This window comes from Alexandromys fortis, unplaced genomic scaffold, assembly GCF_014885135.2.
Source record: "Alexandromys fortis isolate MF-2015 unplaced genomic scaffold, M_Fortis_MF-2015_v1.1 scaffold_27, whole genome shotgun sequence".
NCBI lineage: Eukaryota > Metazoa > Chordata > Mammalia > Rodentia > Cricetidae > Alexandromys > Alexandromys fortis.
The window spans coordinates 5,895,218-5,920,380 of record NW_026067952.1 but is presented as its reverse complement, the minus strand read 5'-3'; the positions used below and the strand labels follow the sequence as shown (position 1 = coordinate 5,920,380).

General features: G+C 42.7%; 1 protein-coding gene across 1 annotated transcript in view; it reads right to left on the bottom strand.

Moving 5' to 3' along the window:
* Ptprt (protein tyrosine phosphatase receptor type T) overlaps positions 1 to 25,163 on the bottom strand; it is a 1,017,256-nt gene that overhangs the window by 143,892 nt on the left and 848,201 nt on the right. Inside the window, exon 14 of the mRNA XM_050150909.1 lies at positions 18,532 to 18,568. Within this exon, the coding sequence (XP_050006866.1) occupies positions 18,532 to 18,568 (37 nt within the window). The remainder of the gene's footprint in view (positions 1 to 18,531; positions 18,569 to 25,163) is intronic.

The following is a 25,163-nucleotide window of genomic DNA, read 5'->3' as shown; positions in this document are numbered from 1 at the left end:
AGAATTTATAAATTCTATCTGACTCTTTAGATGCCTCTAGCCTGCGGCCTTGATAGTTACCATCTTCCTTTCTATTTTTCACTTGTCCTAGACACTATAGCTGTTGCCTGGCCACTGGAGAGCTTGACCCTTTGCTTGGTCCTTTCTGGGTCTCAGCTTCTTCATCTAGAAAATGGGTTTAGGTTTTAATAACAGTAATGGATACGTAAGATGATGGAGACCGTCTCCCTTGTTCTCTCTACAGCTAGACAATGTTAGTATTCCTGTTCTGCAGATAAAGAAGTGGAGCAGCAGCTCTGGAGTCACATGGCCCTTGAGACACAGTCCTAAGGGACACTGCTGTAGGACCCCCCAGGACTTGGCTCATCACAGGCACTCACTAAGATTGGCAGACAGTGTGGTAAGTAAACTTGGACTGCCTAGAGAGGCCCGGGCTTGAATCCTGGTGCCAACCTTTCCAAACTCTGTGATTTATTTATCTGGTCACTTAAGCTTCAGTTGCCTGCTCTGTAGAACCAGAACAGCACCTGACTTGGTAGAGATTTGGGAACTTTTACATGAGCTATTAACAGAAACACTGAGCATTTTCCCATAACACATTGAAGCATGGAACAGACATTATTCATTTTACTGTTCTTTTTATCATACTGTCAGACTTCCTTGAAGCCCCGGGGCCTCTGGAACAGCCACTTCTCTATGGCTGGTCTCCAAGGCTGAGATTTCCCCAGAGTCCGCCCTTCCTTTCCTCACCAAACACCATCCAGAATGGTGAGCATTCTGCATGCAGCTTCACCCAGGGCTGCCTCCAGCTCCTATTCTCATACCATCTGTTTGCTGCATGGGTGAGCTGTCATGGCCTCCGGGTTTTCAAGGCTGTGGGGCCCAGTCACTGACTTTGGGAGGTGGATGTTATGTCTCATTGCCTTCGTTCTGCCCTTAGAGCCCTGTTCCAAAGCCCACAGCTCTCTGTAATGTTCCTGAAACAATATTCTAAGGGCTCTGTCCGAGCACCTTCCAGGAGTATCATTAGAACCTGAATCTTGTCACAAAGCAAAGTCCCAAATGAGGAAACAATAGTAATGGCTTTAGCAAGAGATACACAGAAAAGAAATGGGTGCCAAGGAAGGTCTAACCAGCACCTGCCAGCCTTGGTTAGGAGTACATTCATTTTTCCAGCTGCACCTCATCACCACTGAACCACCCAGACCCGAACTCAACTATATGACTTCTGACTTCATAAATGAGTAATCTGGGCTTTATAAAGTTGGGGTAATTTTCTCAGGGTCCCCCAGTTTCAATAAATATATTTTGGGCTTTAGGAGAAGGCTTGGGCTAAAGCCCTACTTGTGGACAAATTAACAATGGGGCACCAAGCATGGTCAAGACAGTGAGAGGAAAATGTTATTGGAGATTGCTTTTAATCCCCCACTCTGGCCTCTGGCCAGACACTTCCCATCCTCAAACTGGGTCTAGAGGCAGAGGCTTGGCTAGGAAAAAGAAGGGTGGAGACGAGGCATTCTTTCTGCACTGGTGGGGCTGGAGTAGACTGAGTTCCTACAGGGGAAATGTTAATTGACTGGTCAGTTGTCCACTGTAGCCTCAGGTCAGCCTTCTAGAGAAAAATGGGCAGTCTTGGCCAGGGAAGCTTTTGTCTTATTTTTCTCCAAGGAAACTTCTTAGCTCTCTACCTAATACAAAATCCCCACATGCACATTGAACAACCAAACATAATGCCTAGCATGGAGAAACACCCCTTGGGGTGTGACATAAAAGGGAGAGAATAATTCCAGAACCTGGACTCTGCTCATTTGCTCCTTTGCCCCCCAAGCAGGGACCAAGAAGATAAAGTCACATTTCCTCTGTACATTTGTACTGTGCCAAACGGTGCTCACTGAGCCATGCGCGCATATCATCCTACACTTGAAATGCGTTATTTTTATTTCAATTATTTTGAAATTTAAAATGGAGGCAATGAAGAGCATGTTTACTTGTTGCATATAATTTGTTGTATGTGTGTGTGTGTGGTGTATGTGATATGTGTGTAGCTGGTGGTGTCAGTGTGTGTACGTGTGTGTGAAAAGATGGACTAATATGGTTTGTTTAATGTAGAGGCTGGAGGTTGATGTTGGTGCTCTCCTGAATCGGAGTTAATTTTACTGATAGATAGATGTATTGATTGATTGATTTTTTTGAGACAGGGACTCTTTTGAATCTGAAGTTTCTAGATTCATCAAGTTTAGGTGGCCCTTGAGCCTCAGGGACCTACCTATCTCTACCTCTTGCTGCTGAGATCATGGGAGTGAGCTCCTCCAACCAGGTTGTCATCTCAGTTCTGGGGACACAAACCTAGTTCTTAGGCTTTTATGGCAGACTCTTTACTAACTAAGCTGTCTCCCCTGCCCTCAAGTTTTATTTCTTTAATATCACTCTCATTTTAACTGTTTAAAACATATCATCTGAATTGACACACACTCTAAATGTAAAAAAAAAATCAGATATCAGACAGTACAAAAACAAGAATGTGAAATCTGTTTCACTTAATAGTTTTGTGAAATATTGATTACTTATTAAATAGTATTTGGGGCATGTTAGATGAAATAGGTTATATTATTAAAATTAAATTCAAGTTTCTTTTATTTTCATAATGGGATTTCAAAATTTAGAAATTATATCTACTGATGAAATTATATTTCTATTGAACAGTGATGCACTGGAGCTTTTAAAAAGCTATTTGTAGAGGGTTATTTTGCTCCTTAGGGGACATCTGAGAATGTCTGGATATATTAGGTTGTGACAATTGGGGCTGACATGCAAATGGCATTTTGTAGAGAACGGGGATTCTCTAAACATCCCACGGTACACAGGTTGGACTGCAGCCACTGAAAACAATTCAGGCCCAGATATCAGCTGTACCAAGGTCAGATGCCTTGGTCTAGCGCAGGGATTCCTTGAAGGGAAGTCTCATGGTTCAGGGACTCCTGAAGAATTGGCTTGGCAGAGACACTCAAGCAATGGTAACACTAGTACTTACTTTTTATTAACCCTGGCAGCAGGTATGACTGATCCCACTTCTCCACAGGAGGAGATCAAGTTCGACAAAGGAAAACTCAACCGGACCACAGACCAGAAAGTGGCAGGGTTGAGAGCTGAAATCAGCCTCCACTCGCCGCCAAGGCTGGGCCATGCACGCTACATCCCACGTGGTTGTGCACAGCACCCTGCTGGAGCTGCTATGCACACAGCCACCTGAACTTACAGCCCAATAAACTCATCACTCAGACCAGGCAGTTATTATTTACATTAGCCATTATTAACACCAGGGAAGGGACATTAACAAAAGCACCATTTGAGAGGGACAGCCTGCTCTGAGGAAGAAAACAAAAACTCACAGGTGCCTCACCTATCAAAAGAAGTTGGAAAACGGGTGGAAAGAAATGGAACCCGATAAAATAAACCTGTCAGAGGAGGACCATTCAGATGCCTCAGAAGGGGAAAAGTAAGAACAAATGCACCCGATATGGGATTGGCTCTGGTTAAAGAAAACATAATCTTCACTGTTTGACTCGAATAGAGCCCAGAGAACAATGGCTAGCATAAATGGAATTGCTCATACACACTCCAGGGAGGCACTGTTTCTTCATAAATCCACTTTGGGGACAGAGGCGAGAGTCTCTTTCCTCTCGCTGTCTTTCCGCATGCTCTCGTGTGTGTATCTGTGACTTTCACCTCCCTTGAGGAAGGGTGAGGGTGGTGGGCATGTTTTGGAGAAGGATGGGAACTTCCATTTTATGTTTAGGGCATTCTCCGAGGTTATTAAATTCAATCTTTAATGTGATAGTATGAAATAAACACGGTACTTGGTTCCCAGTGTAAAAATAAGCCTATCCAGGAGGCTAAGTTTCTATAATCAAGGCGTGACTGAGTGTTGCCAAGGACACACTGGAATAGGGTGTTTCATGGCAATACAAATAGCAGGGCCAACACAGGACCACAGCAGATGCTACTGAGGCTCCATTCAAATCACCTTCATTTGATTGGTCTATCTACTCCCCAAACACAGTAGATGATGACTCTAAATGGTTCATAGATACCTCCTCTCTAGAAGGCTGTGCACACTCATGACAGCCCATGGTGATCAACACATGGGCCCAACCTATGGCACAACCATATTCCAGAGACGCCTCATCCCCAGGGCTCTGACTGACACAGGCCACACTTTGTCCTTTGTCCTATCCTACATCTATCTCCTTTCTGTCTGAGCATACTTCTCAATGTACAGTCCGCACCGGAATCTCCATCACAGGGTCAGGTGATGTATCTGAATTTGGGAAGGGGTGGAGCTGATGAAAGGGCACGTGTCATCCTTCCCTATTACTCTATTTCTCAGCACTATTTGTGGAGCAGTCAGTGATTGGGACAGGTGAGACCTTTAATAAAGACTGTGGGTAAATATGTGAAATGTCTCAGGAAGCTCTCCATTTGTCAGAAGGGGATTCTTGAGGAAGAACAGGGATGGTTAGCAGGCTGTCTGTCTTTTCCATGTTCTGAATGGGCATTGGCTTTTGTGAGGGCTTTGCATCTTTTGAATAATGGTATGTATTTATGTGAAATGAACTCTACCTATGCTGTGTTTGAGGAAAATAGGTGGCTCTCATTTACAGCCAAACAAATTCTCACACTAGGCTGGACACTTCTATTCCAGCTTCTTTGACATTTACTATCTCATTTAGTCTCAGATTGCAATTTCAGAAGAATCTGAATTTGTAGAATTCATAACTGCAACAGTGTCCCCAAAGAGGCAAGTATTATTATTCCTTCCTAACTGAAAGGAAATGTGGGGCCAGTCACAACTAAAGGATGTATCAGGGCCAAGGGTAGAGCTGAGGTTGTGGTCAAACCTATTCATTCCTTAAAAATGGCCTGCTAGGTCAGCTCTCTTCTGCCCTCAGTTGTCATGTCTCCTGTGAAACACTTCCTTAGTTCCAGGTGTGTGTGTGTGTGTGTGTGTGTGTGTGTGTGTGTTAAATATCATATGCACCTCTCCTTAGCATTAATGAGAACTGCACGTTTACTCATGCAATCTTTTCATCAACCAGCTAAGGCATCAGAACTTGTCCTTTTTGCTTGTCATTGTATTCCTCAATATTTTGAACAATGCCTGGTACACAGTAGGTAGAAGGAGTGAATGGGAAGGACAGGGGGCTGTATGAATAGGTAGGTGGAGAGAACAGAATGGTGGTTGGGTGGATGAAGGGGTGGATGGGCAGGTAGGTGGGTGGAGGATATGGTGAAGGAACTGCCAACTTAACTCTGGTGCACCTGGCCTGGAGAACCCATGGAGCATGGGCCCTGGGCCATTCCCTCCCTCCTGCCCAGGGCTCTGGTGATCACCTGTGGTGAGGAGGCAGAGTGGAGTCCCCGGGGTCACCTGGGCGCTGCCCATTGGTGCTGACCACAAGGAAGCCAATCCCCAGGCAGCATGCAGAAGAGAAGAAGAGAAAGAAACACACATGAACACATGTGGTACAATGAGCAAGACCGTAATTCTTCTGGCTCTGAAGAGCTTATACTAAACAACAAAAGAACATCATGCTTTACCAAAACAGGGGCCTGAAATAGATTTTTTTAAATGACAAAAGAGTAAGAGTCACCATTTATCAAGCAGGCATGACATGTCAGGTACTCTGCCAAGTACCTCACGTACAGTGTTCCCAAGAAATAGGACAACTGGGAAGGTCGGTGATAGTACAAACGAACCTGTCACTTCTCCAGCCAAAGTGCATCTCCCCCAGTCTTTCTAGTCTTTGCAAATGGTGCCTCCACCCACACAGCATCTCTGTGGAGAAACTTGGGTGACTACCCTCACCCCTATTAGTAAGGTCATCTACCTTCTACCCTCCCCCCCCCTTTTTAAACATGACTTTCCATTTGTTACTGGTCACCTGCTCTTCCCGATTTTGCTCTAAGGAAACTGGACCAAGATCTCTTCCCTCCAGCGTCAGTCCCTCTTTCTCCAGCCATCCTAAACTGCATTTGGATCATCTCAACAGCTTCAGATGGGCTCGCAGCTTCTGCTCTTCCTCCCCTCCTACTGAGCCTCTACCCTTTGAGTGCAGCCTCATTTTCCTCACTGTCTTCACAGGTAAACCCCTTGGCACAGCTCACAGATTATTGGTGATGAGTTTCCAGCTTTCCGGGCCATGCTCATCCCTCTCCACCCCCATCATCCTACCTACCCTCTGCCTGGCTGTCAACACATTCCCATGATGAACAGCCACTGCTGTCTTGTCTCTAGACCATGCCTGGGCCAGCCACTCATCTGGCATGTCTTTCCTCCTGCCTCTTCCCCCCAGCAGACAACTGCTAACCTTTGAGGAATCAGCTTGGCTCTTCCCTCAAGGGTCCTGCATTTGGAGCAGGTGTGCCTCCCTTGTCTTCCCGTCGCTTCCTCCTAGTCCCTTTCTCATTGCAGCAACCTCCCCGTATTGGGAACGGATGCTTTCTCCTTCACTCTGGAGTCTGCTTGAAGGTAGGTGATGTGTCTCACTGATTAATGTGTTTCTGTAGCCCTCCACTGTGCCTGGCACATAGTAGGTACTCAATGAATATTTGTCAGGTAAATGAATAAATTAATGAAGAAGTTGTAACTCAAAAATTTTTACAACTTGGTCAAAGTTCCAAAAATAGTAACTAGCAGAGGCTGCATTCAAAGCCCAGTTTGCCTAACTTTAATGTTCCTGTCTGCTCATGTGTCTACAGAAAGTGACACAAACATCCGAGCAAGTGTTACACTCTCAGTCACAGACTTACAAGGTTCCCCGGTCATTTATCAGCAAAACTGCACAAGCTCTTTATTCAAAAATGTTGAGAGTGATAATGCGCGTGTGTCCCAGATGAAGTGATAAACGAAAAACACATTATTTCCAAGATGATACAAGAGGCAACCTTGACCAACAGCCCATTGGCAGCTATAAACCGCCCATGTGTAGTGATCATAACTTTCTGTTCTGAAAGACGTGAAGCTTTGTCCATTCCAAAGCATTTTCTAAGTCAGTGGTGCGCTTGTGACCCAAGGCTGGTACCTACGCTATTTCTTGTGTGGGTATATGGCAAGAATGGCTCTCAGATCTTTCAGTGGTTCAGGAAGAATATGACTACTATTTTGCACTATGCCGTACTAATTAGTTTTAACTGCCAAAGTGTCATAACCTAGAGACAGTGGAGAAGGGAATCTGAGTTGAGTGCTTGTTCAGATTTGAGCAGCCTGTGAGCATCTCTCTGAGGTTTGTCTTGGCTGCGATAGACACAGAAGGGCTCCGCCCTCTGTGGGAAGCATCACTCTCTAGGCAGGTGGTTCTGGGCTGCACCAGAATGCCAGCTGAGCGTGAGCCTGTGAGTCTGCTAGCAGGCAGTGTTCTTCTGTGGTTTCTGCTTCAAGCTCCTGCTTCGGCTTTCCACAGTGATGGACTATAACCAATAAGGCGAAACAAACTCCTGCCCCAGCTTGCTTTTGGCTAGAGTGTTTTATCACAGGAAAGAGGTGAAACTATAACATATATGAAAATTATATACATTAAAACTTTTCATTCTCAGAGTTTTATTTTAAGACAAATTTCCTCCTATGTATTTCTACAATTGCTTTTGTGCTGTGGTGACAAAGCCAATAGGTAGGAGAAAGACCTTGAGGCCTACAAATTGAAGTTATTCACTTCCTTGTCTTTTATAGAAAAGTTTGCTAACCCCTGTTCTAAGCAGTTATTTTCTATTAGTCTGTTTTCCTCCAGGCCCTATGAGGCAGGTGAGACAAGGTACTGTTGACCTCACAAGTCAGAAGAAGAAACAAATGGCTGAGAGAGGACAAGACTCATACTACTACATGGCCTCCTTCAGCAGCATCTTAAGTGTTCTCTCTGCAGCCTGGTTCCTGCCTCAGTTCATCTTCCCCATCCCCTGTCAAGGCTGCAGCTAGGGTACCCTCCTGAAAAAGGAGTCTGCTTAAGCATTCCCAGCCATAACAACTCTCACTGGGCAGAGAGAGGGAGAGGGAGAGGGAGAGTGAGAGGGAGAGGGAGAGGGAGAGAGAGAATATGAGAATCATGGGCTATATTTAGTGCTAAGTGGTTTTGCATAGTACTTCTTTTTCTCTTTTTAAATGTTTATTTTTATTATTTTCACTACACGCTTATACGGGGAGTACGTGTTCACCAGTGTAGGTACCCTTGGTGTCAGATGCATCAGATCCCCTTGGTTCTGGAGTTGAAAACAGTTGTGAGTGACCTGATGTGAGTGCTGGGACTCAGTAAGAGAACAGTCATCTTGTTTAACCACTGAGACATCTCTCCAACCCCAGCAGCACCTTTTCCCTCAGGACTGCTCCTAACTCCCATTACATGGCATGCTGAACATCCCGTCCTCTGAGGATTCACATATCTACTTCTTTGACTTGGAAACCTTTTTTCTAACCCTAATACCATCCTCTGTGTTCATTTTTACTCTCGCTTCAAAGCTTGGCTTTGTGCCCACACACTCCGAGAAAGCCTGTTCTATTTTTTTCTTTGGTTGGTTTTGAATTTCCCTTCCTGTTCCAATGGCATCCCCGGCAAACAGTCATTTTAGACTTCTTACGCTATATTGGTATATGTGTGTTAGCTCTGCCAGTGCCTACCATTTGCTGAGGGTGTATTATAAGCCGGCTACCACACAGAGCACTTGGTACGCACTACTTTGCTAGGTTCTTATATTAGGTCGGGGAAATAAGCGGCATTGCTGTTGTCAGTCCGTGGATGCCGGCATTGAGATGCAAAACAGTCAAACACCTTTGCTGGCCTAGAATCCAATCCTGTGCAAACCCAAAGATGAACTTCGCCACCTCTAGAGAATAAGGGGCCACATATCAATATGAAATTTCACTTAATAAACAAGCAATAAAAGCTAACTGGGTACATAAAACTCTGGCTCGGTATTTTTCATTTACCAGGCACGTCACTTGGTAAATTGTAGGCACTTCTAAGTCAGGCTCTTTGCCCAAACCATGCAGGTAATAATAGGTATCTTGGAAAATGAGTTTAAGGAGGGCAGCACGAGTCTTCATTTAGCCGGCTGAGCCTGGAGGAGGCCCCCTTGCTTTACCTTCCAGGGATACTAATCCGGTGTGATGCTCAGCTAGCAGGTATAAGGACCCAGGGAGAGACAGGTGCTCGTCTGGTGAGTGAGAAGCAGTTGTAAGGTGTGGATTATAGATCTTAGCAGAACAGGGAAACGGAAATAGGAGTAGGACCCACACACGGAACTGGAAGTACTTTTCACCAGTGCCATTTTACTTCTGAGATGTACAGAAGAGACCGAGTCACCTGGAAGTTAGTCTCTATCATGTCCTCTCTTCAAGGCCACGGAGCGGAGACAACATTAGTCACGTCTGAGTGAGATATTTAAGCTACCGAGATTTGGCTGTAACTTGTTATTGTAGCAAAGCTAATCCTATCCTGACTAAACCCATTTGAAGAGTAGGCGGCATGGTCTTCCTTCTCCTGCACCACCTAATTTTTCAAAGACCGGAGGGTTTGTGATTTATGTCTCTCTGCACAGAATTTGTTTGGCATATTTATAGACTTAAGAAACCATGATTAAAAAAAACTTGAGACTGTAAATAAAAAGAAGACTAGAATGTGGAAGCCTCTGACATTTTCTTTTCAAAGCAATGAATGTCAAGTATAGAGAGATACTACAGGCTACAGCTGGCCCTAGAAAAGACAAGCTTGAAGACAAACTAATTTTTCAGTTTTGGTATGGAAGTGAAGAGAGCTAGGAGCTCCTCAAGCCTCCTCAGTTTCTGCTCCAGATTTTAGATCTTAACTTAAATACCCCTGAAGAGATACAATGCCTGTTACAACCTGAAAGCACACGTACCAATCATCAGTAGGAAAAGGGTATGGAGAAGGGTTAACAAATAGAACCTAAACAATCCTACCGGTGGTTCATGCAATATCTTATGATAGAGAAAAAAGTCATAGTGATATGGAGTCATCTCTGAGCAGCATTCCTGGAGACCCGAAGGTTTTATTCTCCTGAGCTTACATGGGTTCATTTCTTGAGTGGAGATAATAACAACGGCCAACATTTATTTAGCACCTGATGAAGGCCATGTCTTAGTTCTTTCAACACATTGTAACCTCTCATCACCACATCGCTACACAGAGTCCTATGACTGACTTCCATGTAGCTAACCCCCTCACCTGGATGGTTTCCTCCTGGAAGGAGGCGAGTTAACACTCAGGGAGTAAATGAAAATTATAAATCTTAGGAAGCTCCTGAAACAAGATCCACAGGGTCGCCTCCAAGATGACATGAGCTGTGCCAATTGCTGGGGAGAGGAGACTCTGACCAGCAGAGCTGTGCACACGTCACACAGACAGCTCCAGGGACACAGTGTTCATGAGCTATCATCCATGCTAGGGGGAGGCTTTGTCGAGAGGCAGCTGCTTTTGAGCCTCCCCTACTTCTGTTGGTTACCGCAAAAATCCCACTGACTCTCTAAGCTAGATTTGTGTTGCACCGTTTCTTTGAGCTGCCATTGGTACCCTATCTGAGGTGAACAGATGTTGGCTCACATCTCACCAAGAAAAGTCTCGTAATACTAGAACACATAGGTATTTACATTTTGGAATCCCTCCTCTCATTTGAGAGCCCACTGATGGGGTTTAAATTCTTTTAATTTCTAACCTGCATCTTTAGCCTATTCCAAATTTCCCCATCCTTCCCTCCTAGGTCTCATTTTCCCTTTAAGAGACTAAGTTCTTTGGAAGCACAGATGTGAGCTAAAGCCAACCCAGGTATCTCATGTCTTCAGGAATGTACTCGGAGGACAAGAGTCTGTGTTGACTTTAGTTTTCCTGGCCTCTGTTGTACCAGCTTCGGCCTTCCTGAGTGGGGTGCGGAGGAGGTGTGTATGGAAGAAAGAATGCAATATGCACTCATCTAGGGAGGGAGAAGATGGGAAAACACAAACAAGACCAGAAATATATGCCAGCTGTTGCATCAAGAAAAATATTAAAGAAAGGGTTAGGAATTTTCAAGACCTTAAGGTTATTTTATGGTGTCCTTTATGTTGTAATCGTTCATCTTCTCATACAACCCTCAGAAAAGCTATATTATTCCATTGGCATTTTCGGATAGAGATGGAAACAGGGCAGAATAAGGGGTGGTAAAGGTCAAAGGGACTTTGTTTTATTACACAACTCCAAGCCCAGAATATTCGTCCCTTAGTCTCAGCTAGGGAAGAACAGCAGTACTATGTCTCAACCCTCCAAACTCATGCCTCCAGCTCCCTTTCCCACAGTTTGAAAGAGTTCAAAAGACTGGACAACAGTCAGGAGTTTCTCACTGGACTGTTTTTCTCTCACAATAGATATTTCATTATGTCCCTGTTCAGCTACTATAGCTAGGCTTGGACGTGCTGTGTTCTTGGGTCTCTTCTGATGCTGCTGAGCAGGTTTGGAGGAAAGAACAGTGCCCGGACATGGCTATGTATATGTGTATATGTAAGATGTCTGGGTAAGGTTTTTATCTGAGCGAATGATCTTTAGATGGTGCAAAGGGCAGCATCATCTCTGTACACTTTCAGCTTCTCCACCTTGATTCTAATCTGAGTTCCTCTGACACATGGCGGAAGGATACAATTGCATGTGAAATGTCTAGGGTGTAGGCTATGATGGCCTTCTGCAGAGATCCAAGATCTATAAAGACCTGTACAGTCAAAGGAAGGGTGGAAGCTCCTTGTCTAATCTATCATACGCTTGGGTGAGTGACAGAAAGAGTTAATGATATCTACTTTCAAAGTGATGCGCTAGCCTCGGAGATGGTAAGTGACTTGTCCCAGGCCAGGCAGCTGAACTTGGAGACAGAATTTGAAGCCAGGTGTCTGAGTCTCATGATTTCAAACAATCTCTCCAGGATGTGCAAGAAAACCTTTCAAGTAGAACTGGGCCAGTGCGGCTGGCAGTTTCCTACATAGAGAAGACGATTTTTACATCGCTCTTGGATTGTTGTATCACACGTGGCCTGTTCTTCTGTGGATAAGGAAGCCATGAACACATCATCCTCTTGTCCCCAATCTTAGCATCTGCAAAATGAGGGCATCTCGTTAAAGAAGGGCTATTGATTGTCCCTGTCAGTTCCTGTAGGAGTGAGGATCCATTATGGAGAGAGGAGAGAGAAACGCTGGGTAAATGGCTCACTTCAGGCTCAGACTCGCCAAAAGATGGCACATTTACAAAAGGCTATTGTCCATGCCTCTTGCCTGTTGTCGTTGGACAATGGGTTTAGTCCATCCTTAATGGACAAGACAGAGCTGTTGGTGCCACTGGCCCTGTGTCTCATGCTTCATTATTCTGAGGCTTCACTCTCAGCACCTACTCCAAGGGGGCTGCTTTAATGGGATCGTTAGAGTGTTTACTAGATTAAAACTGTGGCTGTCTTTTGCAAAGCAACTCAGCAAATGGCTTTATGGGTTTCCGGATTTATTTTGTCTCAATGACTCGGCTCAGTTTGCAAATCAAATCAAGGCTGATTTTTCTAACTGCCACTCCTGCGCACCCAGCAGGAGTCTGTGAAGCCAGCTGCATTCTCCTCAAGGCTGGGGACAATGGTGGCGCTGCTACTGCCTGCCGGTGGCTAGTGTGGCTACAGCCAAGTGCCAGAAGACCGGCAACTGTGTTTCTGCTTGACCCTATTTGTTCAAGAGATCAGGAGGACAGGTGAGAGGAAGTCATTTTATTTCTAAAAGGAGAAAAGAAGACAAGATTATGTGACCTCAAAGATTGATCAGCAGAAATTAGAAGAACCTAATGCACAGGGCTCTTTCCAATGAAGGGTCAAGGAACTCCTGGCAACTGGAGTGTCCAAAGTAAAAAGAGCTCGCCGAGGGAGTTGTGAAATTCTTGTCTATATGAACTACAAGAAAAGAATGGCCTGCTGTTTTGTTAGTGAGGAATGTAGATCACACAATTTTTACTCTATTTTACCTGACTTTTATCTTCTGAAAGCACAGTTCTGATATATAGTTTACACTTAGAAAAAAGTGGGCAAGGAAAAATAATAACCTAGGATCCCTCTACTCATTGATAAGTTAATTAATAAAATTAATAATCTAGGATCAGCTGTCTATTGATCCATTAATTCACAGAAACATCTATCCATCTATCTGTCCACTGATCAGACAAAGCATCCTCGTATTTGTTCAACAATTATTATTGAGCATCAATGTGTGCTAAGATCTGGGGACACTGTGATCATCAAAACAGACATGTCTGTCACTTGGCATCCATCAGGATGGAAAATATTAAACATACAGACAAGGGCATGCATGTTTGCAGGTCACAATCAAAGCAGAGATGTTGGGAATGTATGCTACTTTGGTAGATAGGATGGTCTCTCTAGCAAGTAAGATTCAAGCTGCAACTTAAAAGATGTCTATATGTTAAGCTGATACATATGGTTGCTCATGATGAACAAAGGCCCTGAGGTTGGGAGCAACTTCAAGTAAGTTCAAGAGTTAAACGAGAAGCTTCAGAGACAGCTCAATTGGTAATGTCTGTGCCCTGCAAGCAGGAAGTCCTGAGATCAGATTGCTATAATCTATTATAAAAAGCTATGTCCAGTGATGTGCACATGTCATCCCAGTGATGCTCATGTGGAAGATGCACATAGGTAGACCATTAGATAACTGTGGGGAAGCTAGCCTGGCCTATATGAAAAGCTCCCAGGCCAATGAGAGGCCGTGTCTCAAACAAAAGGTGAAAAAGATTTGAGATGTGGCCCTCTAAGCTGTTCTCTGACTCTCACACATGTATCATGCACATGTGTACTTCCCCCATAAAGAAATAAATAGTGCTTAGAAAAACTAGGAAGACTCGGTGGATAAAGCAGTTTGCTTTGTCGTTTGACTATTTGTTATTAGGCTAAACAACTTGAGTTTTATTACCAAAATCCACATGTTAGATGGAGAGCTTCTTCAAGTAGTCCTCTGATCACCATATGGGTTCTGTGATACATATTAGCCCCACACTACAAACCACAAAAGTCAATCAATCAATCAATCAATCAATCAAATGTAATTCTAAAAAAAATAATTGAACAAAGACTATATTCTGAAGTGTAGTAGATAAGAGGGGAGAAGCCTGGATGAGGATAAAGAACAAATAGGGGTCACATAATGCAGGAAAGACTGGTAGGGACCAGCATGCTGATTCAAAGTAGCAAAGCTCCAAAGGGTACACAGAGGCCCATTGGATGTGGACAGTGGAACCGTCTGGTATAGTTCTGCAACTGAGTAGCATGAGCAGACTGTTTTCCACCTGGCCTCCTCTGCCCCAGCCAAAAGGGCATGCAGTCAGCTGTTTGGACATCCCCTTCAGCAGTGACAGCTGGGATTGTCTTTGAGGCTGATGCACCTCCCATATTTTATCTCTTATTTGAACTTCGGCACCTCTGAATTCTAAGTATCTCATTCAAAGTTCCCACACGCTTCCTAGGAAAGCCCAGTCCACTTCAAATTAAGCTAGTCCATTGACTATTTCATACAAGTGAAGAAATACATTCTGATTACTTACTTACCCTATCCTTTCTTATCTCCCTCCCATCTCAACCCCCTTCTCCTATGAGTTCCCTTCCAGGCTTCAAGCCATTTGGGTTGATTTTATGACCCATTCAGTTTTATCAGGGCCACGTGTGTGTTCATGGCATTGGAACTGTTCATTGGAGTCTGGTGGGTCACAAGGGGCTACACAATTAAAGGCAATATCCCTCCTTCCCCTTAACTTATCAGTAGCAACAGTCCTGCAGTGAGAGTTAGCTACCCACCATCCTCCTCCATCCATGCCTGATTCTTGATGGGTCCATTCCTGTGCAGACCCAGTGAAAACACAAGCATTTGCTGTGGTTTCCTGATTGTAACGACTGTCTCTTGCCCAGATTGCATGTCACAGCCCTTCTCCCCATCCTTGAGCTCTGACATTCTTTCCACCCCTTCTTCTGCACTAAAAGCTCCTCTGCAACACTGCTTTTGAGCATGTGAGGCTTTCATTTCCCATGTGCTGCTCAAGTTGACCCCATCCCCAAACTTCCAAAGATGAGCTCTGTCTAACAATTCTGCAGTGTCTCCCTTACTTCTCATGTTTTTTAAAAATCGCAAGAACCCAAATTTAAATTGATCATCTTTGCACTTTGGTTTTCTATGGCCTTCCTTTCAAAGTTTTGTTTCCAAACAAGAGCAATGTTTATTTATATGCTCTTGCTGTTCTTCTCTCTGAGGCGCTGAGGAGGTCTATTACCAGGACTGGACTGTGCTCTGCAAAGGAATTTGGAATGTTCTAGAATCTCTCATGCTTGAAACAACTCTAGTAGCATTGTGCTTCCCCTCAACGTCATGGTATAATGTATCCAGGAGTCTTGTTGAATTTAGAGGCAGTAGAAAGAGACTTTTGATTTGGCACCCAGTTCCTCATTTCAGGCTGGTGTAGTATCAGGATGTGACTAAGAGCTTACAACCAGAACTTTCTCCCAAGTCTAGTCTAAGGTTCACCTTTGTTACTTACTCTATAACTACCTGAGAGACCATGGTGAAAGAAGGAGCCAAAGTCTGTTAAAGGCTAGGGTGTCTTCTTCCTATGAGCTAAGACAACTTCAGAGACATCTGTATTCACTGTAGTTCTATCTTAGTTTGACCCGCCTGGAAAAGATTCTTGCTCATCCCATTCCGTTCTTTTTTACCAATTACAGATTTCTTTTGAGAGCCCTCCCTGAATAGGGCGCTAGAACATGCCTCTAAATTCTTGCCTTGGGCTCTGCTTCTAGAGATCATGGGGAGACACAAATTAGAATTACTGAGTATATAATGTAGCAGGTAATGGTTTTAGGGTCAATTCAGATTGACCCCAAATGAGTAGTTAGGGCTGAAATACATGATAATTGTCTGGCTCTATGGGATTCATATAGATGCCCATGGACAACAGCTAGAGAACCCAAGGTCATGAACAAGACAGCAGCAAGTTACTTTATCACCAGAGTGCTGGCCTGTGTCTGGCATGTAATTTTCCTCCAGATACACAAAGCCTGTCAGCAGAACCCCAAGAAAGGTTACCAAAATGGCTGAAGGGTTGTGATACTTAAAGAGATAGTGATGATATCTTTCTAGGACTTTATAATTGCCAGATTCCTGGGAAATGCCCAGGATCAAGTCCCCCCCCCCACACACACTGAAAAAAATATTTACAGCAAAATTCCACCAAAAAGAAATTTCACATACATAGTAGAAAAGGAATGAGAGGAGTCATGTATCTTTCTCATTTCAGTGCCTTATGGGTAATATGTGGATTCAGGCAGCATTTGCTTTTGATTGTTGTAACTGACAAGTAATAGACCCAGCATGAATCTCCTTCCCTCAACCCTACTGTTGTATTTCTCAAGAATCCTTTTCCTCTGAGGCTGTATTGATGAGGGATGGCTTCCTGGGCAATGGCAGGATTCTGTGTTAGGTAGTTCTCTACCGTCCTCCCAAGTGCTAATGGCATCTCTGGGAAGAAACTGTTGAATCTCAATGTACTACAGAAACAGGATGAAGATGCTGGAAATACCCCTAAAAGCATTGTCTGGGCTTAATCAGCTAGGGATTCCTACACTCATTCATGCATCCTTACAATTTCACACACTCAAGATATTTGAGTGTGCTGCTAAAGAAAGCTAGCCTAAGGTCCCTATAGAGGAGACACAGCTATGCCATGGAGAGACAGACAGGCTGTCTGTTCTAGTTCTTCTAATATCATTGCCATTCTCCATCTGCCGAGTAACGTGTCTTCGGAGAAGCCAGTGGAGTAGCCACTATACATCACAGGACTATGGCCCCAAGACCTGTGGGAAAGTACAGTCTTATATATTGTCCCATTGTCCTTCTATGTACCCATTGCCTCTCAAGTCACATCCTCCTGATTCTCAGGTAAAACAGACCTAGTAAAGAAGTCTTTGAAGGAATCAAGATCTCAGTGTTCCCTAGAACCCACAGCAGGGAGAGGAATCATCTTGGCCTCTTCCTTGTGTAGAGTGAGAAAACACTGGGAAGCCATGGGGCATTACCATTGAAAAGTTTTCTCTCTCCTCTTGGACTACCTATTTAAGTGGGATTATGTAGACACCCAGCTTCCTGATTTTAGCCTAGAGCCCAGTGCTACCCAGTTGATGATGTTCTTCCTTCTACAGTATCTGTTTTCTTCACTGGCAAAGCCTGCCAAGGCCTGTGTTTTGTGTCACTTTTGTCTGCAGGCCATCAATTCTCCCTGCCTCAAGAAGACTGTTTTATCTCTTTCCACAGAGTCATTTGAGTTCCTCAGAGGGAACAAGTTAGGGACATGCCAGCTCAGTGACTTCTTATCACCAAGAGTCACAATGTTCCATCTTCTTCCTGTATCATCCATTTGCTGCCTACATATGCAGCTGAATTCTTAGAATTTAGAAAACTTTTAAGAGACCTTGGAGCATGCTTTGATAGCTAGATATCTACCCCACCCATTTCTTCTTTCTCTATGTCTCTATGTCTGCTTTCTCACTCACCGTCTCTCCTCTTCTACCTGCATGTATGTGACTCCTCTGTTCATACACATGTGCACATATTCAAATATACGCACATATAAACTTGAGTCATTACCTGTGTCTATTATATCTATGATCACACGTAGAAATATATTTATAAATTTTCTATCCTTGGAAGTAAAATGTGAAATTGTGTATGTCGTGAATAAACGCAGAGCACAGAGCCCAATTTTGTTTCATGAACATTGGTGGGGGAAGTTCTTGTTGAAAATATCAATTCTGTAAGAAAAAAGATAAACCTGATTTCTAACCATTCAACCTTGTAATAGGTTAAATGATAACAAACCATTCATTGATTTTGTTTTTTTTTTTAAAAAAGTAATAAAGAGAAACATGTACCAATTGAAAGAGCCAGGCAATTCAATTATAATTAGGAAAACAAAAGTGATGAGCCTGAACAATGGTGCCTCCGTGTTTTGGGGGATAAGTGAAGAAATGTGAAGGACACAACAATGCGGTGTCTGCTTCCTCATTTTAAAGGCACCAATACTAATCACCTCATACTTGAAAGCCGTGCACCAACTGAATAAAGTACAAAGCCTCAACTACAGGTCTCATAGACAAGCTTAAAGAAAAATAGCCCACAAATGTAGACACAAATACAATGGATGTATACATGTACATATACAGAATACAATTTTAAAATATTTTACATTCATTGTAAAATCTATCCATCCATCCAATAAATATGTTTGGAGCTCTTAATATGCTTTAAGCTCTATGATATGAACGTACTTTTTGGAGATACATGGTGTTGGTGAAAATGACCCCCCCCAAATAATTCTTTCCCTTTAGTTTTAGAGACTGTTGCTTAAACTTCCTTGTGGGAACAAAAGGAGCAATGCTTGTATTGCTGAAGAACAGCTATAGTCAGACAAGGGCAGCTCAACATACCTTTTGTAGCCAGACGCACACAGTTGATTTTTGTCTCCTGGGAACAACAAAAAGAATGAGACAGTAGTTAATTAATTGTTGATTATATAAGGATTATTCTATAAAAACACTTGGGATTTGTACATATACATATGTATGTACATGTATTTAATTATAATTTAAAATTTGTCCTTTCCATTTCTCCCCTTTTAATCTCAGCCTTGATTCCTCTCAGGCTTAGAACATATGCTGTTTTGTTTGTTTCATGACACCTACTACCTTATCAACCTTTTTACCAGACAGAACTACTTCATAAGTATTCCAACACCTGAAAAATTTAGCAGTGTTCAGTGGTTATATGATAGTGTACAGGGTGCTTTTTTTCTCAGCATAAGGAACCAGTCTTCCTTGGGAAACTTTGTTATGAGCAGCAATATGTCTACCTGGACAGACTGAATGAACACTTGATAAAAGTCAAGGCTGTGTAAGATGTGTTATGAATCAAAAAACTTTACGTTACAGAAAGATGATTTGATCCTGCTGAGATTTTTCATGCTTTTCATAGTCTTTATAACTAAAATTCTCTCTCTCTCTCTCTCTCTCTCTCTCTCTCTCTCTCTCTCTCTCTCTGTTGGGTCTTTGTCCCCCTTTCCATATGTGTGTGTGCATGTGCCTGTCTGTCTATCTGTGTGCCTATTAGTCTGTATATAAAATCTTTACTGGGTGAACCATTAGCTGTTTCCCAAGAGGAAAGGTCCCATAAATCGGTGACATTGCCAGCATACTGTGGAGTTTCAGCAAAATGTGCTCATAAGGACAATCATCTTGGCCCTTCTTTATCAGAACTCATTTGCCAGGATGTCCTGGAACCAGTAGAAATCCCATTGGACTAAATTATAGCGCGAAGGTAATGCAGCAAAGAAAGAAAAAAGAGGAACTGCAAAGGTGTGAGGTGCCAAAGCAATATCTGTCAAGATCCCAGAGCTTTTTATAGGACCCACACTGTCTTGAAGGTATTTGGGTCCATCGGGTTAGAAAGATTGCATTGCAGTAATAAACCCCTGACTTCCATGGACACAAACACCAAAGGCTTATTTGCTACTCAGACTACCAGGCCCACATAGGTATATGGCTGGGTCTGAGGGATGGGTGTGGGGTGGCATGTAAATCACTTATTTACTCTGAGAGATAAACATGACTGCTCAATTCATCTTATCCCAAAGGGAACAAATGCTGAAAAGGCAAACTCTAGAAATCAAAAGCTTTATGTGGGAAGTGACACTCTCAATTTACTCCTTCATTGGCCAGAGCTGATCATAAGGCCACGCCCAGTGTCAGTGCAGAAGGGATATGGAATCTTCCACATCTTACACCCAGGAGCAGAGAAGAAATGGCAATGTTGCTGCCCCAGACTGTTCCGTCTATGTGTGCCCCTGAGTGCTATCACTGGTTTCTTTCACTAGATTACGTACAACTCCCAGTAATTAAGTTCTGCTTTCCCAACTCTAGCTCCTGGCTGCGCAGAGTGTTTATCTTTGCTTACGGAGGAAAAAGGATGGGACACTGAAAGACAGTTGTCAGATCAAAATGTTCTTTGTCAGCAAGTGGGAGATGGTTGAAGGGGAGGGGAGAGGCAAGGAGGGTAGCAGAGAAAAATGTAGACCTCAATAAAAGCCCATAATAAATAAATAAATAAATAATAAAATGGTAAGAGTTCAAGCCTTCTGAGCACCTTTGCTACTCATCCTGGGACACCTTCTCTTTTGTGTCTCTTGGTGTGCAATGATGAGAACAGGAGGGCACAATCTTTCTTAGGCCGTGTCCACGTATATCATTATCTAGACTATAGCTATTTTAATTACTAATAGTGAGCTTCTAGTAACAGAGCCAAGGTATAGAATCATATTTACCACTGTGGGTTCTATCTTCTTTGATATGATTCTAATAATCTATCCCATTTGTCTCACAAATTTTTAGAAAGCATTTTTTTTCTAATGTTTCATCCAAACTATTAGCCAGTGTAAGCAGGAGAATGCCCGTGGTAGAGCTCCGGGGCAGACACTACAAGCTCCTATCCTGACTGACATTTGCTTGTACAGCAGAGTCTTTCAGTTAACCAGTTACCAGTTCCTCTGACTGCTCAAGCCTTCTGAGTTCTTAAATAGCTCAAGGGCTCATCCTTAGTAACTTCTGCACAGCAGAGGCTCGAGACAATGGTCAAGTTCATTGCGATAGAGCTCCTCCGCCTACTGCATTTGCCTAACCTATCATTCTGAGTTGCCTCTTAAAGGAAGCAGGTTGGGTTGGCCCAACTTGTTCTTTGGAATGAGCATTTCTTTTTACATTATGAAAATGTTCCTGCAAAAACACTGCGTATTTTATAGGATGAAAACCATAAATGTTAAACAGTTCAGCAAATTATGGTTCAAATATTTGACGGATTCCATTTAGGATTACATAGGAAAATTAAACCTTGTTATATTTCAAATAAAAGGTTACCTTTAATTAATGAATATATTCAGAAAACAGAAAGAAAAATGACCAAAAAGCCAAGTAAAAAATAGAACTGATATTCCAAAGGCTAAAGTCACGGATAAGTTGAAATGTGTACATGATGTTAAGTGCACAAACTAATAGTTTGCTTTTCATATTTGGAGAGAGAGGAAGTCCTTAAATTTCCACTGTTTTTCAGCTCTGTGCTTAGTTTAAAGGGTCTGGTATAGTTTGAGAAAATGTGACCCTCAGAAAACTGAAACCCTTCAAATGGTGGTGTCACAGTGACCATCGCTGGGCAACTGGAAAGAGGGAGAGGTGTAAGCTATGAGTCCGGGGCTCATCAACTTAATATCAGTGCAAAGGAAAAGGAGTTGGAAAACACCGTATGAGAAAACTTGCCATTTTATTCATGGCCGTTGCGAATAACAGTGGGCAAAGGCTGGATGAAGCCATGGCTGCTGGAGTAATTTGAAAATATAGTCACCCTTTGGTACCCAAGATAGAACCCCATGGATACAAACCCCACAGATGTTCAAGTTCCTTAAGTGTGTCCTCCAAACCCTTGACTCTGCATTAGTGAACACAGGCAGAAGACTGACTGCACTTAACTTTAAAGAGATTCAATCCAATCTTTCTGATCTAAGAAGCTGCTATCACAGAATAACCTTGAACATAGAAAATGGCCTTCCCACTAAACATGTTGGACCCAGAGTGAAAACTAAGAAATATATGTTTGTCTAACTATACAAGAACCATAAAGGAAGTGGTGGCACATTAACACAGCAGAACATGAGGATGTTTTTACAGCCATGTAACTACATAGAACTGTAAGCATATGAAATATTAAGTGAGGGACTGGAGTGATGGCTCAGTGCTTTAAAGTACCTGCTGCCCTTGCAGAGGATCTAGATAAAGTTCCCAGCATCCTCATAGGAGCTCACAATGACCTTAACTCAAGTACCATGGGATCCAGTGCTCTCTTCTGGTTACAAAGGGTGCCAGGCATACATGTGGTGCACATACACACATGCATGCAAAACATTCATACACACAAAATAAAAATTTAACAAGAAAATATTAAATGGATAAGCAAAACACTATTATTGCTCTAACTAATGGGTAATTCTAAGCATGAAGAGAGGTCCTGAAGGGCATGTAATTGTTGTACTGTTAATTAGATATGACATACAAAAATTCATCTTAAATACACATCTTAAAAATATTCTGACAAATTTTTCAAAGGCAAACATAAATTAATGACAAGCACCCAAGTCTAAAAAGATATCTAAAAGATATATTAACCTGCCACCTGTGGGAATTTTTTAAAATGTGTGTCCACATGACTGGAACTCTTGGGTAGCTACAATGGTTTATTCCATCACCTACTCTTGCTCCCTGTATCACTTGTGAGACTTCCTAACTTGACCTAGAATTGTGTGCCCCTTCATGCCTTCAAGCCTGAAAACCAGGTTGTTTCCTAACACCACACCTTCTACTCCACACTTGGCAAAGTCTGTTTTCTACATGGCAGAGTGCATGTCTGGGTGCATTAAGTCTTCCTGATGTTCACAAACACGAAGCTGACATGTTCACTTTTTCCTATGTTCCTGACAGCTCTAATTCCATAAGCAATTTGTCTTGGTTGGTTAGAATTAGGTAAGGAATCACAAAGCCCTGAGTCACTCCCTTGATCTTCTGGTTGATTGGATTGTCAGCAAGCAAATGGGAGCCCTGCTGGACACTGTAAATTCTATTACATGGGCAGTCTGGCCAGTGTGCATATGTCTAGAGTCCCCATCAGATTAACAAGAAGGAAGTGCTTTCTTTGTGCTCATATTGTGTTAGAACTTGGAGGGTATAGTGTTTTCTGTTCTATCTCTATCATATCTTTCTCAGGGTCTATAATCTGCATTGAAGCAACACACATTACTTTCTCATCTTTTTTTTAAGACAAATGTCTTTATTAGTCAATGTGCATATAACAATTACCATCTTACTGCAAATATAATTATTCAACCATAGTTTCATTATTGAGAAAGATTTTTTTTAAAGTTGCATCTTGGGTCCTCTTTTTTTTTCTTTGTCTTATTTATTTATTTATCTTTAATTTATTTATTTATTAAAGATTTCTGTCTCTTCCCCACCACCGCTAAAAGCATACAATGGAAAAAAGAGAGCATCTTCAACAAATTGTGCTGGCAAAACTTTCTCATCTTTTAAACCTTGCTCATGTCCTCCTTCCTGCCATAGACGTGACAGTCTTCACACAGGTGCATGTCACCTTGGGGTAGAACTGATAACAACCTCACTTTGATACTTGTGTTGGGACTTCTTTTGGTACTTGTGTTGGGACTTCCCCTCTACTCCAGGCTTTGCCAGAGTTGTGCAAGACTGAGCAAGTCACCTTCTGTCTCTGTGACTCTGTTTCTCATAATCAAATGACAGAGGAGAAGACTCCTTTTGTGGAGAAGCTGGATCATCCTGAGGACATTATCAAACATTGAATCTGGTCTTAACTACCAGTACTATTCCTGCCTTTATAGCATTCTGTCTTCTTGATTCTTGATACCACTGTATTGTACCTTGCCTTATGCAAATCCATTTTTACATTATTACCTACATTATATCTACAAATGTCTTTTATCATAAGCCAGGTCTGACTTACCCAATAGTACACTCATCCATCCTTTAACAATTATTGTGATTGTCAGATGCCTCTTTAAGGTAAGATCTCAATGCAAGTATCTGTGGCATCAAAGTGTACCCATAACTTCAATTCAGAAGTAGAGTTAAGATGATCAACCCCCAATCAAGAAGCCTTGGGAAGGTGACTAATACTTGCACTTCTTACTGTATTATCCTGTTAGATTCCTGATCTACTATAATGAGGGCTTAACTCTGACCTCATAGTTTTCAAATGCTTATTCTAGTTCCCTGTCTTATGTCTCTGTCTTCTCTATTACTGAACTTCCTTAGTTAGTCTGATAGGACTTGACCTTCTGTCTGCAGTCTTGCTGCAATTTTTCCAGCGACTCTGACTTATACCTTATATTTCTTCTAAGACCCAAGAACCTGACAACCTACCTAATCCTTTGTTCATTATTCCTTGGCCAGCTCTTCAACAGACACTTACTGAATGATCACTATTTATCTGGCTTTGTTCTGGGCACCGTGGCTACAATGATGAACAAAACTGATATGGTCTTTGCCTTGGCAGATTGTCACACCCGAGATGAAGATAAACATTTAAATGACTGTCCTCACAAGTAAATATCTAATCGCAAGTAGCAGTAGCCGTAAGCAACGGGAGCAAAAAGGTGTTGGGTGCTGTATATGTGTAAAGAAAGCAAAGTGGACCGTGGGAGGGAAGGGAGATGCCTTACAGCTCTGAGAGAATAGTCAGTCTGGCACCTGGAAGAGAAGTACCAGTCAGATACATGAAGTGTCAAGGAGGGCTGCCCACACTCAAGAACAGATGTGCCAGACATCTGAAGTAGGAAAGTGAGGAGTTCAGAGAAGACATAAAGAAGTCTGCAGTGGCTATCATCACAACAAATTACTTGGACCATGGTGTGAGGGGAAGCTATATATAGCAGTATACTCTATACTTTAAAAGCAATAGAGTCATATAAACAGGAAGAGTGCTAATTTCCGTTTAGATTTCTAACACGTCAGACCCACTGTATAGGGGAACAGACTAAGAGTCATAACGCAATGAGATAGAGGAAGGACAGAAGGCGGTAGAGGAGACAGACCAAGAGGTGAGCGTTAGTGGGCTGGACCAGGTGGAGTCCTGCAGTGGCCCTACAGCCTCCCCTTATCCTTGCAATGCAATGTTCATCTCGGCTCTGTTTGACTCCAGAGCTACTCCATTGCCATAGTCCATACTTATGTATACAGAGCTTCTAATTCCATCCTGGCTTGTACAATCACTGCATCTTCAGCCTAGGCTTCCTACAACCTGAGTCTCCAGATCCTTAGGCTGCTCCTTATCTTCTATGGAAACAAAACTATGGAATAAGTGCCAGTGCCATTTATTTAAAAAAATAACTCCCCTCTTCAAGCACCACAAGTCTACATATTTTATAGCTTTCTTTCCATTCTTCAACTAGATCATGAACACCACAATCACCCCACACCTGCCCCTTGATTTTTTT